The following is a 17,478-nucleotide window of genomic DNA, read 5'->3' on the forward strand; positions in this document are numbered from 1 at the left end:
GAAAGGGGGTTGTCAGGAGCCTGACAGCAGTCGAGGGGTGGGTGGCTTCAGGAGGAGAGGGCCGGGCCTGGGGGCGTCGCACGGGGCAGTCCCCAGGATGATTCTGTGCTGGGCTGGAGTGACAGCGCAGCGGGTAGGCATTTGCCTTGCACAACGCTGACCCGGCCAACCCAGGTTCGATTCCTCCGCCCCTCTCGGAGAGCCTGGCAAGCTACCGAGCGTATCTCGCCTGCACGGCGAAGCCTGGCAAGCTACCTGTGACTTACTGGACATGCCAAACACAGTAACAACAAGTCTCACAATCTGTTGTGAGATGTTACTGGTGCCCGTTCCAGCAAATCGATGAACAACGGGAGGACAGTGCTACAGTGCAGTGTACAGTGTCTTATTATGAAAGTTTTTTTTTTTCTAATTCTACTGCTTGGGCTGGAGTAATAGCACAGCCGAAGGGCGTTTGCCTTGCAGGCAGCCAACATGGCCGACCCGGGTTCGATTCCTCCGCCCCTCTCGGAGAGCCCGGCAAGCTACCGAGAGTATTCGATATGCCAGACACAGTGACAACAACGTCTCCAAAGGAGACGTTACTGGGCCCGCTCGAGCAAGTGGATGAACAAATCAATGAAGAAATCGATGACCTACGGGGGGACAGGGACAGTGATTCCGTGCTAAGTCACCGCAGAGCCGGGGAAGCCCCGGGAGGAGGCACGGGAGCTCGGGGAGGAGGAACCCGGTGGCGGCGGGGCAGGGTCCCCCATGAGCATCCCCGTTTCCCCTGCCAGCCCCGGGGGGACGCCGGGACCCAGCGGCCACCAGGCCCGGTGGGGGCTGCAAAGACGCCCCGAGAGGGAGGCGGGCCGGGGTGGGCCGAGGGCGCCAAGGGCGGGGTGGGGTCCCGGCGGGCGCCCCCAACCTAACCTGCCCCCGGGCTCGCGCTCGCCGGGCCACGTGGGAGGAGCACGTGGCGCTGCCGGGCGACGCCACGAGACGCTGCTCGCGCGGGAAGAGCCGCGTCTCCCCAGGGCGCAGGCGAGGTGCCGCCAGGGCCGAGGCCTCGCGGGTGCTGCCGCCGGGGGCCCGAGCTGCCCGCGCGAGACACCGGCGCTGGGGGCGGCCGCGCCATCTTGGTGGGGCTGAAGTGTGGCCGCGCCATCTTGGTGGCGGCCGAGGGGTGGCCGCGCCATCTTGGTGGGGCTGAAGTGTGGCCGCGCCATCTTGGTGGCGGCCGAGGGGTGGCCACGCCATCTTGGTGGGGGCCGAGGGGCAGCCGCGCCATCTTGGTGGGGGCTGAAGCGTGGCCGCGCCATCTTGGTGGGGGCTGAGAGGCGGCCATGCCATCTTGCTGGGCTGAAGCGTGGCCGCGCCATCTTGGTGGCGGCCGAGGGGTGGCCGCGCCATCTTGGTGGGGGCTGAAGCGTAGCCACGCCATCATGGGGGGGAGGGCTGAAGGGCGGCCGTGCCATCTTGGTAGGGGCGGAGGAGTGGCCGCACCATCTTGGTGGGGCTGAAGCGTGGCCGCGCCATCTTGGTGAGGCTGAAGCGTGGCCGCGCCATCTTGGTGAGGGCCAAGGGGCAGCCGCGCCGTCTGCGTTAAGCCCTCCGCCACCCCCAGCCGTGCTCGAGGGCCGCTCGTGGCGCAGTGCTCCGGCGGGAGCGGGCTGAGCCTGACACCGCCCGGTCTCTCCCGGGACTCAGGCCTGGGGAGCACAAGTCCCTTCGGGGGCCGGAGCCGCAGCGCAGCGGGGAGGGCGTCGCTGGCCTGGCACGCGGCCCGACCCGGGTTCGAGTCCCGGCACCGTCCCCGAGGGTCCCCCGACACCGCCAGGGCTGGCCCCTGGGTGCAGAGCCAGGAGGAACCCCGGGGTGGGACCCAGAGAGGCGAAAGGGGAGAAGGTTGCTCCGTGGCTTTGGTGCTTCGTGGAATCCTGCAGAAAGAGGCTCTGTGTGCGCGGCGATGGCGTCGGTGCTTATTTTGGAGGGGAGGGGGGGAGGGGAGGGGAGGGGAAGGTCTCCTGGGAGGGACTGTCCTTGTCTGGGGCTGTGTATTGTTTTTTTTGTTGTTGTTGTTGTTGTTGGCTTCTTGGGCCCCACCCAGCAGTGCTCAGGGCTTCCTCCCGGCTCTGCACTCAGGAATTACTCCTGGCAGTGCTCAGGGTGACCCTCCGGGATGCTGGGACCGAACCCGGGTCTGCCGGCGAGGCCAGCGCCCTCCCTGCTGTGCGATCGCTCCAGCCCCGGTGCCTGTGGTTTCAGATCGGTCCATGTCCAGCCCGGGGGACTGGCGGGACCCTCCGGGGCCCAATGCGCGTCCTCACCCGCAGCCGGACACCAGCCGTGTCCCCACCCGCTCCAGGCAAGCAGACGGCGGGATTTCACTGCATCTGAAGGGCATGGGCTGCTCGAGGCCCTTGGAATTCACCTTGGGCCTGCGTGTGTTTGGGGCCCACGACCAGTGGCCTGTTTCAAATCCCACCCCTGGTGGTGTTCAGGGTTGACTGCTGGCTCTGTGCTCAGGGGTCACTCCCGACAGGGCTCCGGCGGCCAGATGGGTGCCAGGGATAGACCCCAGGCCCGCCACTTGTGAGGCCCGCGTCCGCTCTGCCCGACGATGGCCCCCGTGGACTCTGGCTCTGTATGTGAATTCATTTCGCCTCTGCCTGCCGCAGGGATTGGGGACAGGTTTGCTCTGTCTCCGCGAATGATCCCCGCCCTCTGCCTTTGCTGCCGGCTCAGAAGGACCCCAGGGCCAGAAGGGGCCTGCCACCAGCTGGCATGAACTTACCCAGCGTGTTTCTCTGCCACCACTGGTCCCCTCTCACTGCAGACTCGTCTCTCCAGGATCTCGTCTGGCCGCTCATGCATCCTTTACGCTGGCTGATTCCGCAGGCTTGAGCGTTCTCTCCTCGCCTTTCCGTCCGTGGGACTTGTCTCTTGTCTGTTGGAGGTTGCTGGGAGTGGGGTTTGGGGGACAGCAGATGGTATTCCATGCAGGAATAGTGCGCCCCAAGGGCCTCTTACTTGCCGGCCATGTGCCCCACATTGTGTGTGTGTGTGTGTGTGTGTGTGTGTGTGTGTGTGTGTGTGTGTATTTCTTTTGCCTATTTGGGTCACACCCAACGATGCTCAGGGGTTGGTTACTCCTGGCTCTGCACTCAGGAACCACCCCTGGCGGTGCTCAGGGGACCAAATGGGATGCCGGGAATCGAACCCGGTTCGGCCACATTCAAGGCAAACACCCTCCCCACTGTGCTATAGCTCCAGCCTCCAGTGTGCCCCCCCCATCTTAAGCCACACCCCTGACCAGCTCGTGTTTTATTCTCCTCGTTGCTTTTTTTTTTTTCTTTGAGAGGAAGGGGTTTGGGACCATACCTGGTGCTGCTCGGGGGCGCCTCCTGGTTCTGTACTCGGGGCTCACTGGCGGCAGGGCTCAGGGGACCCTCTAGGGTGCCAGGGATTGAACCTGAGTGCTCTCCAGCCTGCTGTTTGATTGAACTTTGCCTGTTTTCAAGCTGAGTCTCTCTCTCAGATTTGCCGAGAGAAGAGCAGGGATCCTACATGACACAGCACGGGGACTCTGAGAACTCCTTTTTAATAGTGCTCACTTACACGTGTTTGAACACTGCCGTTTACACTGTGTGTGAACTGTCATTAAATGCTGGGCGTGGGGGCTCAAAAAATATGCCATCGGGGCTGGAGCGATAGCACAGCGGGTAGGGCGTTTGCTTTGCACACGGCTGACCCGGGTTCGATTCCCGGCATCCCATATGGTCCCCTGAGCACCGCCAGGAGTAACCCCTGTGCATCGCCAGGTGTGACCCAAAAAGCAAAAAGAAAAATAAAGAATAAAAAATTTTAAAAAATATGCAGTCATGAGACACAGTTCGGGATATTAGGGAAGAACCCCATTTAATTGCAGAATACTAACTTTAAGATCTTACGAAGAACAAATAAGGTCTTTGGTTTATCACCACTCGGGAGTCACCGAACAAGGTGGTGAAAACACTCTTTGTCAGGTGAGAAAACTCGGGCTCAAACAGATGCCCAGGATCCCAGGAATATCAGAGCCAGAGGCGGGCTCGAACGTTGGGGTTCGGAGGGTGTCGTTTCTTCCTTTGCAGCGCAGGGGATCAAACGCATGTCTCCCGCACACGGGGCTTGTGTTTAACCAGTGAGCTAGCTACATCCCTGGCCCCAAGAGGGGTCGCATCTGGCCGTGAACTGCATGCTGCAGGCCTGGCCTGGTAATCTCATTTCACTGAGCATACCTCCCAGCTACTCTGGACTCTGGGGCATTCAGGGGAAGCCATTGTGTTTCTTTGAGGAATACTTAAGCGTCCTTCCATCAGGAACTGTTGTGTGCTCGGTGCCTTTGTTGTTAAAGAACAGAGTTGGCTGAACTTTGGAGAGACCCTGTTACCTTGGTAACCTGGGGTCTCAGTTGCTCCACAAGGCTGCCACTCAACATACTGGGCTCCTTTAAGGACACCCTGTGGTGTAGACAGCTCTCGAAAGCACCAGGACACCCTCCATCAGTTGACCGAACCTCTCCTGACACCCAATAACACACCTGCTGCGAGTTACTAATTTTGGCTTCTCGCCCCAAAGTGACTGTTTTCGTCCAGTGTACAAAGGTGCAAAGGAACCAGCTGTCATTATTTTTCGCCTGCAGGGGTTTGTCTGTTTCGTTGGCCCCGGTGGTGATGGCACATTGATTGAGAGACACATGGAGCCACCAAGACTGGTTATGAGTAATTGATAAAATCGAAAATTTCAAAGTGACTCATTATGGTCCCCGATTCCTCTTTCACAGAGGAACAATAGTCATGGGAACTACACACACACTAAGACAAATTGTTACAAGCATATACATACATACATACATACATACATGCGTGTCTGTTTTCTTTTTTTGGGGGGGGGGGTTCTTGGTGTTTACTCTGCCTCCGTTTAATATAGTCTCAGGAAAGTCGACAACACAAATCTCTTCTCGTAGGTGGAAAATAGGTAGTTTCCCCCACTAAGGGGAAGGTGAAATCGTGGCTTCGCGAAGCAAAAGCACAGTCTGGTGTTTTTTAACAAGTCTCGTCCAGATTTTCCTGAATTCTGATGCTTTTAACAAGTTCCTTCCCGATCTTTTTTCAAGTTCAAAAGTAAAATCAAAAACTCAAGAGCCAGGTTGTGAGGGCCTCGTGGTAGCACACGCCTCTTACATGGGTGACGCCCTGGGTTCCAGGCCCTGCACCAACACACATGCAAACACACAAACATACATGTACACACTCGTGCACACGACAGTTTTCCTGTACTTCAGCGTCCATTTTCTGTTTTTAATTTTGCAAAGTTACTCCACAGCATTTACAAATACGAGTCTTATCGTGGGCATATGCATGGAACCACGGCCAGGGATGGTGTTGCCTCTTAGTGGTGTTTGCTGACAGTAAGTTCTCTTGGCATGTAACTAATTACGGCTCCCTTAGCCAGTACTCTCTTTCACTGGCACAGTCTCTGCAAGACCATCCCTGAATCCATGTGGCCCAATGAAATCAGTCCATTTGGAAACCATATCCAAGGAATTACCTTGACCCAGTGCCGTGGCCGGGTAGACCCTGAGCCCACGTGACAAAGCACGGCTCGTGTCTCTGCCTCGAGCACAGGTTCTGCCCAGGATCCGTTCTCGGTTCTCCAGTGGGGAAAAAAAAGAGAAGAAAGGCATTTCTTGAGGAGTAGCAGTGAGGACGAGCAGGAGAACTTTCATGGCTGTGTCCTAGCTTCTGAGTAATGCAGACTTGGGAAGACTCATGGGAATGTTCACGTATGACGCATTTGTCAAGTTTCCAAAAGCCACGGCCTGGTCAGAGTGCCGTGAACGGCTTCTCCACACAACAGAGGAACATCACAAGCAATGCTGCCTCCCATTCTCCCCGGAACTGCTGTGCCCCAGAAGATGTGAAGTCCTGGTCCCATCTAAAGAACACACAAGAGACCTCTAAACTGACTCTTGTGAACGTCCCTCCCAGCCGATGTTTATGAAAAAATATTGCAATAACAGTCTCACAAAACAGCCAAATCTGAGTCTGGAGGACGAGTATCTGGGACATGCACAAAAGCTTTTTTTTTTTTTTTTTTCGCCCGTACAGTGGTTCTGCAGAAAGACAGAAAACTACCCGCTACATAACTACCCCAGTCTTCACGGCTCCTTTCAGGAAATAAATACTTTGTTGGGCACAGCCTCTGCCCCGGAGTCTGATCTGGGCAATCTCCTGGCATCCCAAGGCAGTAAACACGGAATGATTTCCTGAGGGTTGCAGTGTCTTTTGAGTTTCTCCTCTTGCTCCTTCCTTGTTCCGTTCTTGCCTTCAGCGTCAGCCCGAAGTCAGCCGTCCTGCAACACGCACCAAGAATCAAGCAAGAGAGTTGCAAGCAAGCAGTCGGTCGAGTACAACGGGGGAAACGCCAGCCCCCTCAGCATGGAGAGGAGCGTTCCTAGACCAGGCTGTCTGTCTAGCACACAAACTCTTGATGACTCCTGCTCCCAGGCCGGATATAACGAGTCTGCTTTCTGCTGTGCTCTCTGAGGGGTGCTCCGCGGAACATGAGTCCCTGGACTGCTCGGGTACCACACAGAATCAGGAGAGGGCTTTGGGAATACAGTCAGGGCAGCGTTGGCGTGGAAATGGTTGGCACAATCTGAGAGCTCTTAGGGAACCTTCCAGCTCTCCATCAGAAGCTGTTCGGCTGAGATTTCAGCGCAACTGTATTGCCCAGAGAGCCTCAACGAGGGCCGGGGAGATGGGTTAGCGGGTGGCCGACAATGTGTTCCCCAAGCCCTGCCACAAGTGATTCCTGAGCACTGCTGGGTAGAGTCCCCAAATCAAAATAAAATCTGAGCTTTCCGCCCGCCCCCCCAAAAATAAGGTAGATCCCCACCCTCCTTCCAACCCTCAGGCGCACTCACTCTCTCTGCAGTTTCCATGCCGCCCAAGCCCCTCCTCCACCGGTCTGGGCTGCTCCCAGCCAGCACTGACCTCTGCGTCCTGCCTGGTCTCACCCATGTCCTCTTCCTCGGGCTCAGGGTCACAGCCAGTGCCGCGGTCCACCACGTCCACGCCCGCCTGCACCCGGGGCTTCTCGTTTTCCCACTTGGCGAAGCCTTTGTCCTTGCCGGCTTTGTCGTGGAGCTTGGACTTCATTTTGGGGAAGGTGTGGGAGCCCGAGTCGCCCCAGCCAGCCTCCGGCCACACGGGCTCTGTCTGGGTCGCCTGGCTGGTGGTGGCGCGCTGCAGACGCACGGAGATCTTCCGAGAAGAGCCTGTCACCAGTGTGATGGCTCGGCCGTACAGGTCTTGGTGCCCGGCCGCGACTCCTGGGAACTCAAACACCTCATCCTGTGCTGGAGGGGGAAAGGGAGCACGGTGAGCCCACCCCCGCTTGCTCCAACGAGTCGCACGCTAGAGACGCAAGACATGCAAAGAGCTAGGGACAGAGATGACGGCCGGGGAAAGAGAGCTTGCAGGCACGTGGCATCAGAGTGCTTGGGAGCAGCTGGGGTCCGGGGTGCAGCTGCCACTGGTGGGGGCTGCAGTGGAGCTGACTCCCAGACCCACCGTGGGGGAGAAGGAGCACTGGGAGGAGGAGGAAGAGGAGGAGGAGGAGGAGGAGAAGGAAGGGAGGAGAAAGAGGAGGAGGAGGAGGACGGCAGAACAGGAGGAGGAGGAGGAAGAAGAAGAGGAGGAGGAGGAGGGCAGAACAGGAGGAGGAGGAGGAGGGCAGAACAGGAGGAGGAGGGGAGGAGGAGGAGGAGGGCAGAACAGGAGGAGGAGGAGGAGGGCAGAACAGGAGGAGGAGGGGAGGGGGAGGAGGAGGAGGAGGGCAGAACGTTACCTGGGGGTAAGGAGGGGCTGCCAGGCTGTGAGCCGGGGCTGCTGCCCACAGACGGTGCCCGCGCGAATCTCCGGCACGCCAGGACCAGTAGATCTTTGCACTGCTTGTGACAATTGGCTCCGCAGTCTGCAAAAGTCCCAAACGGAGCCCGGGTGGTCAGCGCGCGCTTTGGTGGTGTCCCGGGTCTGCTCTCTCCGCCCCAGCCTACTCCTGTGTGGGCTTCATGTGCTCAGGAGTCACTCCTGGCCAGGTTTGGGGGACCCCTGGGTGCCGGGGATCTAACCCAGGTCAGCAGTGTTCAGAGCGAGCACCCTCCCTCCTGTGCTACTCTCCTGCCCCCTGAGGGTGAGGGTTTCTGTTTGTTTGGGGGCCACACCTGGCGGTGCTCAGGGGCTGCTCCCGGCTCTGCGGTCAGGAATCACGCCTGCCGAGCTCGGGAGGACTGTATGGAATGTCGAGGATCGAACCCAGGCCTGTCACATTTAAGGCAGGTGCCCACCCACTCTCCAGCCCCTGATAGTTGAGTTTTAGACTCGCTCCAGTGTTCCGGCACCAATCCCGCCTCCTGTGTCAACTTCCTTTCAACACGGGAAGGGTTGCCCTCCTTTCCCTTTCCTTCCCCACTGCCCCAAGCCTCTTCCCAGGCACATGATGGGACCTGCTTCCTGTCCTTGTATGGAAGTGGACAACAGGGCGCCTCGGCCGGGCGGGCCGCTGGACAGACCTGCGCTGGCATCAGGTGGGGCTGGAGCTCTCCGCCCTGGAAACTGCATTTCCCTGCCCGCCCTGGAAACTGCATTTCCCTGTCCGCCCTGGAAACTGCATCTCCCTGTCCACCTTGGAAACTGCATTTCCCTGTTCATCTTGGAAACTGCATTTCCCTGTCCGCCTTGGAAACTGCATTTCCCTGTCTGTCTTGGAAACTGCATTTCCCTGTCTGCCCTGGAAACTGCATTTCCTCCCTCGAATCCCTGCAGAGACGATTTGGCAGAGCCCCTCCCCCCCCCCCCCCAAGCCCCGGTCTAGCTATTTTCAAACCCTTTTTCGCACAATGGCCTTGTCCCAGAGAGATCAGACTTGGAGGCTGTCTGGGACCCGGAAAAGGAGCAGAACTGAGGCACAGACCTGATGTTCCAATGTTCCAAGCTCTCCAAGATGCCAGGGGTTTTGGAGGAAACTCACCCAACAAAAGGGACCTCCTCCCCCCTCTCCCCCCAACCCGGAGGTCACAGTGGAACCTTTCAGCCCCTCTTTCCTGTTATTGTCGTTTGGTTTGGGGGTGATGGTCCTGCTCAGGGCTCACTCCTGGTGGGGCTCGGGGGACCCTCGGCTGGATCCTTTTGACTTACCTTTGCACTTATATCCTTGCTTGATGATGCCCCAGAGCTGTAAGGAAAGACAGAGGGTGTCAGGGCCGTGGGGAGAGAGGCGGGGAATGCAGCCGGGCCTCCGGGAAGGAAGTCAGTCGGGGAAGTTGCTGGAGCCCAAAGACGGTCGTGGCTGCTCTGGGCGCACTTCCCAACAGCCGGAAGAGCCCGCCCGCGGATAATGCAGGCGCAGGCGCTGAGAGGGGCAGAATCTGTTCTGAGGAACGCCCAGCAAAGTGCAGGTTGTCCACCTCCTGCATCCTCTGACTTATTCCCCATCACACTCTCCGCCCACTCGGAGGAAACAGCCACTGTGGAAGTGGACCGTGACCGGGCCACTTTCCAGTGACCTTTATCCCTTGGAAGCACACAGGGTTGCGGGGGGGTTGGGGGAGACACCCCTTCTCCACATACCCCCCCACGGACTCTGATCCTGCCAGCCCAGTGGGAGAGAAGGGGGCCCTCATCCCCTAAGGGGCCTCACTCCATTGACACAGTGTGACCCACCCCACCCCCACCCAAGGCGCCTCCCCATGTCCTTGCTGGGCCTGGAGGCCAGGGCCATGGGAAGAAGCACGATGGATGGATGGATGGATGGATGGATGGATGGGATGGATGGATGGATGGATGGATGGATGGATGGATGGATGGGATGGATGGGTGGGTGGGTGGATGGATGGATGGATGGATGGATGGATGGATGGATGGATGGATGGATAGATGGATGGATGGATGGGATGGATGGATGGATGGATGGATGGATGGATGGATGGATGGATGGATGGATGGGATGGATGGGTGGGTGGGTGGATGGATGGATGGATGGATGGATGGATGGATGGATGGATAGATGGATGGATGGATGGGATGGATGGATGGATGGATGGATGGATGGATGGGATGGATGGATGGGATGGATGGATGGGATGGATGGATGGATGGATGGATGGGATGGATGGATGGATGGATGGGATGGATGGATGGATGGGATGGATGGATGGATGGATGGGATGGATGGGATGGATGGATGGGATGGATGGATGGATGGATGGGATGGATGGATGGATGGGATGGATGGATGGATGGATGGGATGGATGGATGGATGGATGGGATGGATGGATGGATGGATGGATGGATGGGATGGATGGATGGATGGGATGGATGGATGGATGGGATGGATGGATGGATGGATGGGATGGATGGATGGATGGATGGATGGATGGGATGGATGGATGGATGGATGGGATGGATGGATGGGATGGATGGATGGATGGATGGGATGGATGGATGGATGGATGGGATGGAAGGATGGGATGGATGGATGGGATGGATGGATGGATGGGATGGATGGATGGATGGATGGGATGGATGGATGGATGGGATGGATGGATGGATGGATGGGATGGATGGATGGATGGGATGGATGGATGGATGGATGGATGGGATGGATGGATGGATGGATGGATGGGATGGATGGATGGATGAAATGGACCCCTGCTTCCAAAATGATTTTGAGAGACATGGTTCTGAGGCCCGCTGGGGGCTGTGTGTGTGAAAAGCTGGGGGCAGAGCCCGGGTGGGAGCCCCCTGGCACCCCACGGGGACCTGCTCCTTCCCCTTTTCTTGCTTCTCTGACTGCTTTGGGGGCCACTTCCGGAGATGTTCAGGGATCACTCCTGGAGGGACTGTGGGGACCGTGTGGGGTGCCGGGGACTAGACTGGGGGTGGCCTCTTGCGAGCCCAGCACCCTGGTGGCCCTTTTCCTGAGGACATTCCGTCAGTAGACAGAGATTCCTGGGACCCGGGAGAGTCCGGGTCCTGGGGTATGTTCTAAGGATACCCGGGCGCCTGGGGGACAGGAAGGATCACTTAGGGGAGCCAGAGTCAGAGGGCTGGAGAGGGGTGGGTGGCAGCACGAGACGTCACTGCCAGCAGAGACACAGGACACAGGACCGTGCCAGTCAGAACAGAAAGTGCAGATTCAGTGAGGTGGGCAGGAGGTCCACACAGGGCCTTAGTTTAGGACTTTGTGAGACCTGGTGTGAGTTACTGTCCCCAAGTACAGGGTCCTGGACCCTAGGGAGGTCACTGGTTCTCCAGATATCAAGATAAGGAATCCACAACACTCCAACCCCAGAATCTGAATTCAGGAATGAGGAGATTTCAAGTAAGTCTCCCTTGGGTCACCGTAGCCTTGTAGCTACGCACTGGGGCTCGGCCGGGTACAAGGTGATGCCTTGCCGGTACTATTTCTCTAGTTCCTGCTTTTTAATTTTACTTAATATTTCTATCTTTTCGTTTTGCCTTGGGGCCCGGGGTCTCCAGCAGTGCTCAGGGGTCACTCCTGGTGGTGCTAGGGGACGTTGTGCAGCGCTGGGATTCAAACTGGAGTCGGCCTCAAGCAAGGCCAATGCCCGAGCCCTGGACGGTCTCTCTGGCACGAAGTCACTATTTTGGCCGGGGAGCAGTTCCCCTGGCTCTGGGTGGCCGGCAGACGGCAGACTGAAGATTGCCACCCAAATCCTCCCCATGAGAAGGCAGCGGGTGCACTTACGAATCCTGCACAGTGCTCGCAGAAGGTGGGCTTGAGATAGGTCATCTCCTGGAAGTTATGGACAAACCCGGGCCCCATCTTGCAGTGCAGCTGGGACTTGGCCCTGAGGAAGTATGCCATCATCTCGTCCTTGCTGATGCGGCCATCCCTGGGGGCAGGCAGAACAGACACAGCCGTGAGGGCCTCTGGCGCCCACCCGCCCGCAAGGGCCCAGCCAGAGGAGACGGGTCACTCTGCGGTGACTCTGGGGGGCGGAGAGACCCCAAAGGAGGACTTCAGTTCCAGGACTGCCGGAGTGAGTGAGCGGGAGCGTGTCTGTCGTGGTATCCGTGTGTCTGTCTGTGTCTGTGCATGGGTGCCTATCCGGGCATGACTTTTGTATGTGTGTGTCTGTGTCTCTTGAATATCTGCATTTTTGTGTAAGGAAATGCGTGTACGTCAGTGTATATGTGTATGTATATGACTGTGCATATGTTTATGTGCATATCTTTGTGCCTCTATGTGTGTATGTATATGTCTGTGTGTGAGCATGTGTGCATGCCTGTGCTTGACTTTGTATATGTGTGTGTGTGTCTGTGAATGTATATGTCTGTATGGAGATGCCTGTGTGTAGATGTGTGTATGTAAATGTGTGTATGATGTGTGTATGTCTGTGTGTAAATGTGTGTAGATGTATATGATGTGTATATCTGCGTATGTGTGTAGATGTGTGTATGTGAATGTGTGTAGGTATGTATATATCTGTGTCTACGCATAGGTCTAGGTGTGTGTGTGTGTGCCTGCATATGTGAATGTATGTCTGTGTACGTGTGTGTCTGTGTGTGTCATGTCATTACGTCTGTCTGTTCAATGAACGTGTGTATGTATGTCTGTGTGTGTACACGTATACCCGTGTAGAAGGGCTTCAGAAATGCCTTTTTGCTTTGTCTGCTAAGACAAGCATCACACGAACCAAGAGACGCAGACCCCCCTCCCACCCCACGACTGTCTGAGAGGGGCAGAGTCAATCTTCCTGCAGCTTGGGGCTGGGCGTCAGTCCCGGGTGGGTGGGCACGCTGGCTCGAGCCCTGGTTCTTCCCACTGTTTGGCTGAAGGTGCCGGGCTCGCCGAGCTCAGGGGCTGTGCAGGCAGTTGAGAACAGGGCTGACCTGCAGGTGGTCTTTGGGCGCATCCCTGAGCGGGTGGTCTGCCCACAGTGTCCCTCTAAGCCATCGTGGCCCCGCAGTAAACACCCAGTGACACGTTCGAGCCCTTGCAAGCATGGGCACAACAGGCCTGCGCCAGGCGCTCTGGCGGAACGGCAGCAAACAACACCTACTGGTCTTTGTCCAACACGCAGAAGGAGTCCAAGAAAGGGAAATTGGCCGCGATGCTCTCAAAGTCCTCCTGGGAGATGTACCCGTCGTGGTCATGGTCGTAGTTCCTGAACACGGACTGCAAAGCAAAGACAGCGTTGACAGGCCGCCGGGCAGCCTCCAACCCCTTCTGGGAAAGCAGAGAGACGGTCAACTCTCTGCTCTCAGAGGTTTGAGCCTCGAAACTCTTAGGAGAGAGCGAAACCAACCTTTGAGAATCGAACAAGAAAAGGCAAAGAGCAGCAGAGAATGGGGCAGAACGTGGAGAGAGAAGTTCAAGGGCTCCAGCGGGCAGGGGAGGCCAGAGAGATTCACAGGGGCTAAGGCGCTTGCCACGCACACGCAGGATAAGCCCCTGCCTCTCACGGTCCCCTGAGCACAGAGCCAGGAGTAGCCTTGAGCACCCCAGTGTCTGACCCAACCCCTCTCCCCCCACACACACTCCCTCACACCTAGCACTAGCAATAGCTCTAGCACTGTCCTCCCGTTGTTCATCGATTTGCTCGAGCGGGCACCAGTAATGTCTCCATTGTGAGGCTTGTTGTTACTGTGTTTAGCATATCGAATATGTCACGGAGAACTTTCCAGGCTTTGCCATGCGGGCAGGATACTTACGGAGGAATCGAACCTAGCTCAGCCACGTACAAGGCCAACGTCTGCCCACTGTGCTATCGCTCCAGCCGCCCTCACACACACACGCACACAATAAAAAATGGAGGATGCCTGGGAATGGGGGGTCTAAACAGAGACTTTGGATAAGAGAGGCCTTAGATTTGCCGAATTCCCCGATGCTAATGTCTCTGCAATAGAAGAGAGAGTCTCAAAAGTGTGAGAGGATCCCAAGCACAGACGTTTATTTTAAGGCAGTGCCAGAGTCCAAGTGGGAATTCATTTAAGTTCCCAAACTGATTTGGCCAATTGCTCCTCTCCCTTTGCAGGAAAAATAAATAAATACATTTTCCCCATCCCCCACACCTCCAATCTGCCTTCTTTAAGCGGATGCATAGAACGTGTCTCTCGGTTGTACCTGAGGTCACCACTTAGGGCAACACCAACTCTAAACAGACTGATTCTACAGTTGAACTAGAACCAAACCTGGCACACGCTCCGGCTGGCAGTGTTTAAGCCGAGAAGTGAAGGGGAGATGTGTAGAAAGACTGTCGGTCAACAGTCTAGGAAACAGCGTTAATCAAAATCACGGAGTCTTGTTAAGTCTCTGCAGAGTTCAGAAAAACAGGCCCTTCTTACAGGGACTGAAGTTAAATTTATCTTTTTGGGTCCACTGATGTGTCAGTGACTCGTAATCTGCAAAACCAACCAAATTCCAGAAGCATTAAATATTTGAATCTAAAAATATAGAAGGGAGAGAGAACTGCAGGTGAGGTGCCTGCCTTTCACGGCCGACTTGTATTTCATCCCTGGTACCAACGTACGGTCCCCAGGTAGCGCCAGAAGTGATTTCCGAGCACTGAGCGAGGAGTGAGCCCTGAGTACCGAGAGGTGTGCCAGGCGCGCCCCCAACACCAAAGGTGAACAGGCGGAAGCGTTTTCATGTTGAAAACCACACTCGGTTCCGTTCCCACAGCACCCCAGTCTCAGGCCACCTCTCAACAGGGGTGCCCCAAGATGGGAGAGTCCCCTTGCTTCTTGAAGGTTGGATCCGGGCTGGAACGATAGCAGAGCGGGGAGGGCGTTGGCCTTACTCGTGGCCAACCTGGGTTCAATTCCCAGAATCCCATATGGTCCCCTCAAGCACCGCCAGGAGGAACCTCTGTGCATCGCTGGGTGTGACCCCCCAAAAACAAACAAAATTAAAAGGCAGGTTTCATTTGCTTAAAGAAAGAAAATTTGCACTAGGATATTTGGCTTTTAGGAACAACTTGGGAGACCGCATAGTGGCAGGACGTGCCAGGATGTTCCCCCGCAGTGCCGAGGGCAGCCGGGTCAGGCCCTGACCAGCACCCTGGCCACAAGGAAGGCCGGCAGCGTGCACACGAGCACCGAGGGCCGGGGAGAATCTGCTGTGGAGATCTGCAAAGGTGCAGTGAACTGTCCCCGGAGGAGGCCCGAAGAGGCCCCACACGGGGAAGACAAGGCACTCATGGGCACGGGCACTTCCTGCACCGAGAACTGAGCACTAAGACGGGAGCCCCCAAGGAGGGCAAGAGTCCAAGGCAAACATGGGGCAGCTGTGCGGGCTAGGGCCCGAGTGCGTGCACGCATGTGTACATGTGCTTGTGTGCATGTGTGTATATTCACATGCGTACAAGTGTGTGCACGTGTCTATCTGTACACACCTATGCTTGCACTCACGCGTGCCTACCTGGCCGGGTCCCAAGTGCCGGGCATGTCCTGTCCCAGCCTTCCCTGCCAGCCTCAGCTGACCTGGACTTGCACCCAGAACCGCTGTCATGGGGGTACTGACCCCACATCAGGGCTGCGAGGAGAGCTCCCGTGCCCACCCCGCCCCCCCGCACCTGTCCTGGGATGGCCCAACAGTTCGCAGCTGCACCCAGCCTCTCCTCTCCGCACCCCCCAGCCCCACGCAGGGCTCTCCCTGCTCCCTCTGCTCCTACCCAGCCCCACCCCACCCGCTCCCACTCACTGAGGTCCAAGGGTCCGAGCTCGGCAGCTCTGGATTTTGCTGTGTGAAATATGTCAATTATGTGAATGGTCTCGGCAGTCGATGGATTATTGCTGTGCAAATTCCGAGGACAGCCCCGGGAACGCTGATGTGTCCTTATCAACGAACGGAAACTGCCGCTTGCTTCTGGACCATTTGGGTTTGGTTTCCCAAGGACTCGAACTTGGGGGAGCAGAGGAAACCTGGCCGTGTGTGTGTGTGGGGGGGGGGGGTGTAGGATAAAATCAGACAAGACACTTTTACAAATCATTCGTGGTCATCTGGAGGACTAGAATGCGTGTGGCCAGAAAAGTTAGCAAACCTTGTGATTTTCTATGGTGTGTGTAATGTTTCCACATTAACCACGATTCTGACTTTATACTCCAAAACAGTGACACAGTGCCTTTCTTTCTGAGTTTTGGCTTTTCAAGGTTTGCGAGTTCTCCCTGCAAGTAGACACAGGGTTGACTGGCAGTGTGGCTACAGTACGTCTTTCTCCCTTTCCACTTTGTCTTTTCTGTTTCAGTCGATATTTTCCTGTGTTGTGTGAGGCTTTGGGAGTATGTTGAGAAACAATCAAGGTACAAAGGGAGGCGTTACTTAACGAAATCAGATTGTTCAGCCTCCATTGTAAGTTTATCCATAAATAACTGAATTGCGTAAAATCAGAAAGCTTGTGTGTGTGTGTGTGTGTGTGTGTGTGTGTGTGTGCATGTGTGTGTGTGTCACACCTGGCTCTGCTCAGGGTTACTCCTTGGTTCTGTGCTCACTGAGGGCTCACTCCTGGAGGTGCTCAGGGGACTACATGCCTTGCTGCTTTTAGCTCAGGTCATTTGCATGCGAGGCAAGCACAGCACCTTCTGAACTAACTCTTCAACCCCAACTTTTATTTTTGTAAGCCCCCCTCTGCACAATTCTTTCCATCACAAAACCCTGACATCTGGAACCGGAAGGAGTGGTCCTGACAGCTGTGTCAGGAGAATGGGTCCTGCCGGCAGGCGCGTGGCCTCTCTTTCCCCGCGGCACCCAATTAGCTGTCACGGGGACCTTCATAAGTAGAATTCCAAAGCTCTCTGACTTTGGGTGCAGGATAAGGAGGCATCAGACACCTGGGAAAGAGCCCATGGGCGCTGCCGAGCGTGCTGGTCAAAGTGAGGGCACACCGACAGGAAGACGAAGGGTCTTTCGGGAAGGTCCCTCCTCTGCGGCCAGGGCCAGGCAGAGCTAAGTGTCTGCTCGTGAGAGCCCGAGACATGTCGCATTCCGACATGACCCCAGAATATTCTGGAAAGGGAAAGGGGTCTCTCCGTCCTCTCCACCACTTACCTCCACTAACTTCCTGATATGCTTGTTGATGACCGTGGGGTCGGGCTTTGGCATCACTCCTGACGCCCAATCCAGGGGCACCACGGGCTTGGTGGGTGTTGTCGGGGAGGTAGGCTGCGGGCACAAAACAGAACTCACGTTCGTCTGTGGCCTCCAGCAGTGAGGGCTGGCGTGGCCCAGGAGGACGTGAACGTGGGGCTCATTGACAGCTAAGGCCGTCATCTCTGCGACACTCTCGAGATCATACACCGGATGCCTTTGGGCAACGCAATCGAGTTGGTGATGAAATGCATCTTTGGTGAGTGCAAGGCTGAACAGAAAGCCGGGCAGCATTATTTTATGTTTTGGGGGGTTCGGGAAACTTGGGCCACCCC

The 17,478-nt window shown here is 56.6% G+C and overlaps 1 protein-coding gene across 1 annotated transcript in view; it reads right to left on the bottom strand.

Annotated features, from left to right (window-relative positions):
- Positions 1–4,751: 4,751 nt before the first annotated feature.
- RASGRP3 (RAS guanyl releasing protein 3) overlaps positions 4,752–17,478 on the bottom strand; it is a 90,166-nt gene continuing 77,439 nt past the window's right edge. The window contains exons 11-17 of the mRNA XM_056125199.1: positions 17,105–17,218; positions 13,119–13,234; positions 11,801–11,948; positions 9,228–9,264; positions 7,879–8,004; positions 7,023–7,387; positions 4,752–6,379 (exon numbers count right to left, since the gene is read on the bottom strand). Of these exons, the coding sequence (XP_055981174.1) occupies positions 6,371–6,379; positions 7,023–7,387; positions 7,879–8,004; positions 9,228–9,264; positions 11,801–11,948; positions 13,119–13,234; positions 17,105–17,218 (915 nt within the window). The 3' untranslated portion in view covers positions 4,752–6,370. The remainder of the gene's footprint in view (positions 6,380–7,022; positions 7,388–7,878; positions 8,005–9,227; positions 9,265–11,800; positions 11,949–13,118; positions 13,235–17,104; positions 17,219–17,478) is intronic.

Source organism: Sorex fumeus, unplaced genomic scaffold (genome assembly GCF_029834395.1).
Source record: "Sorex fumeus unplaced genomic scaffold, SorFum_2.1 ptg000006l, whole genome shotgun sequence".
In the NCBI taxonomy this organism is placed as follows: domain Eukaryota; kingdom Metazoa; phylum Chordata; class Mammalia; order Eulipotyphla; family Soricidae; genus Sorex; species Sorex fumeus.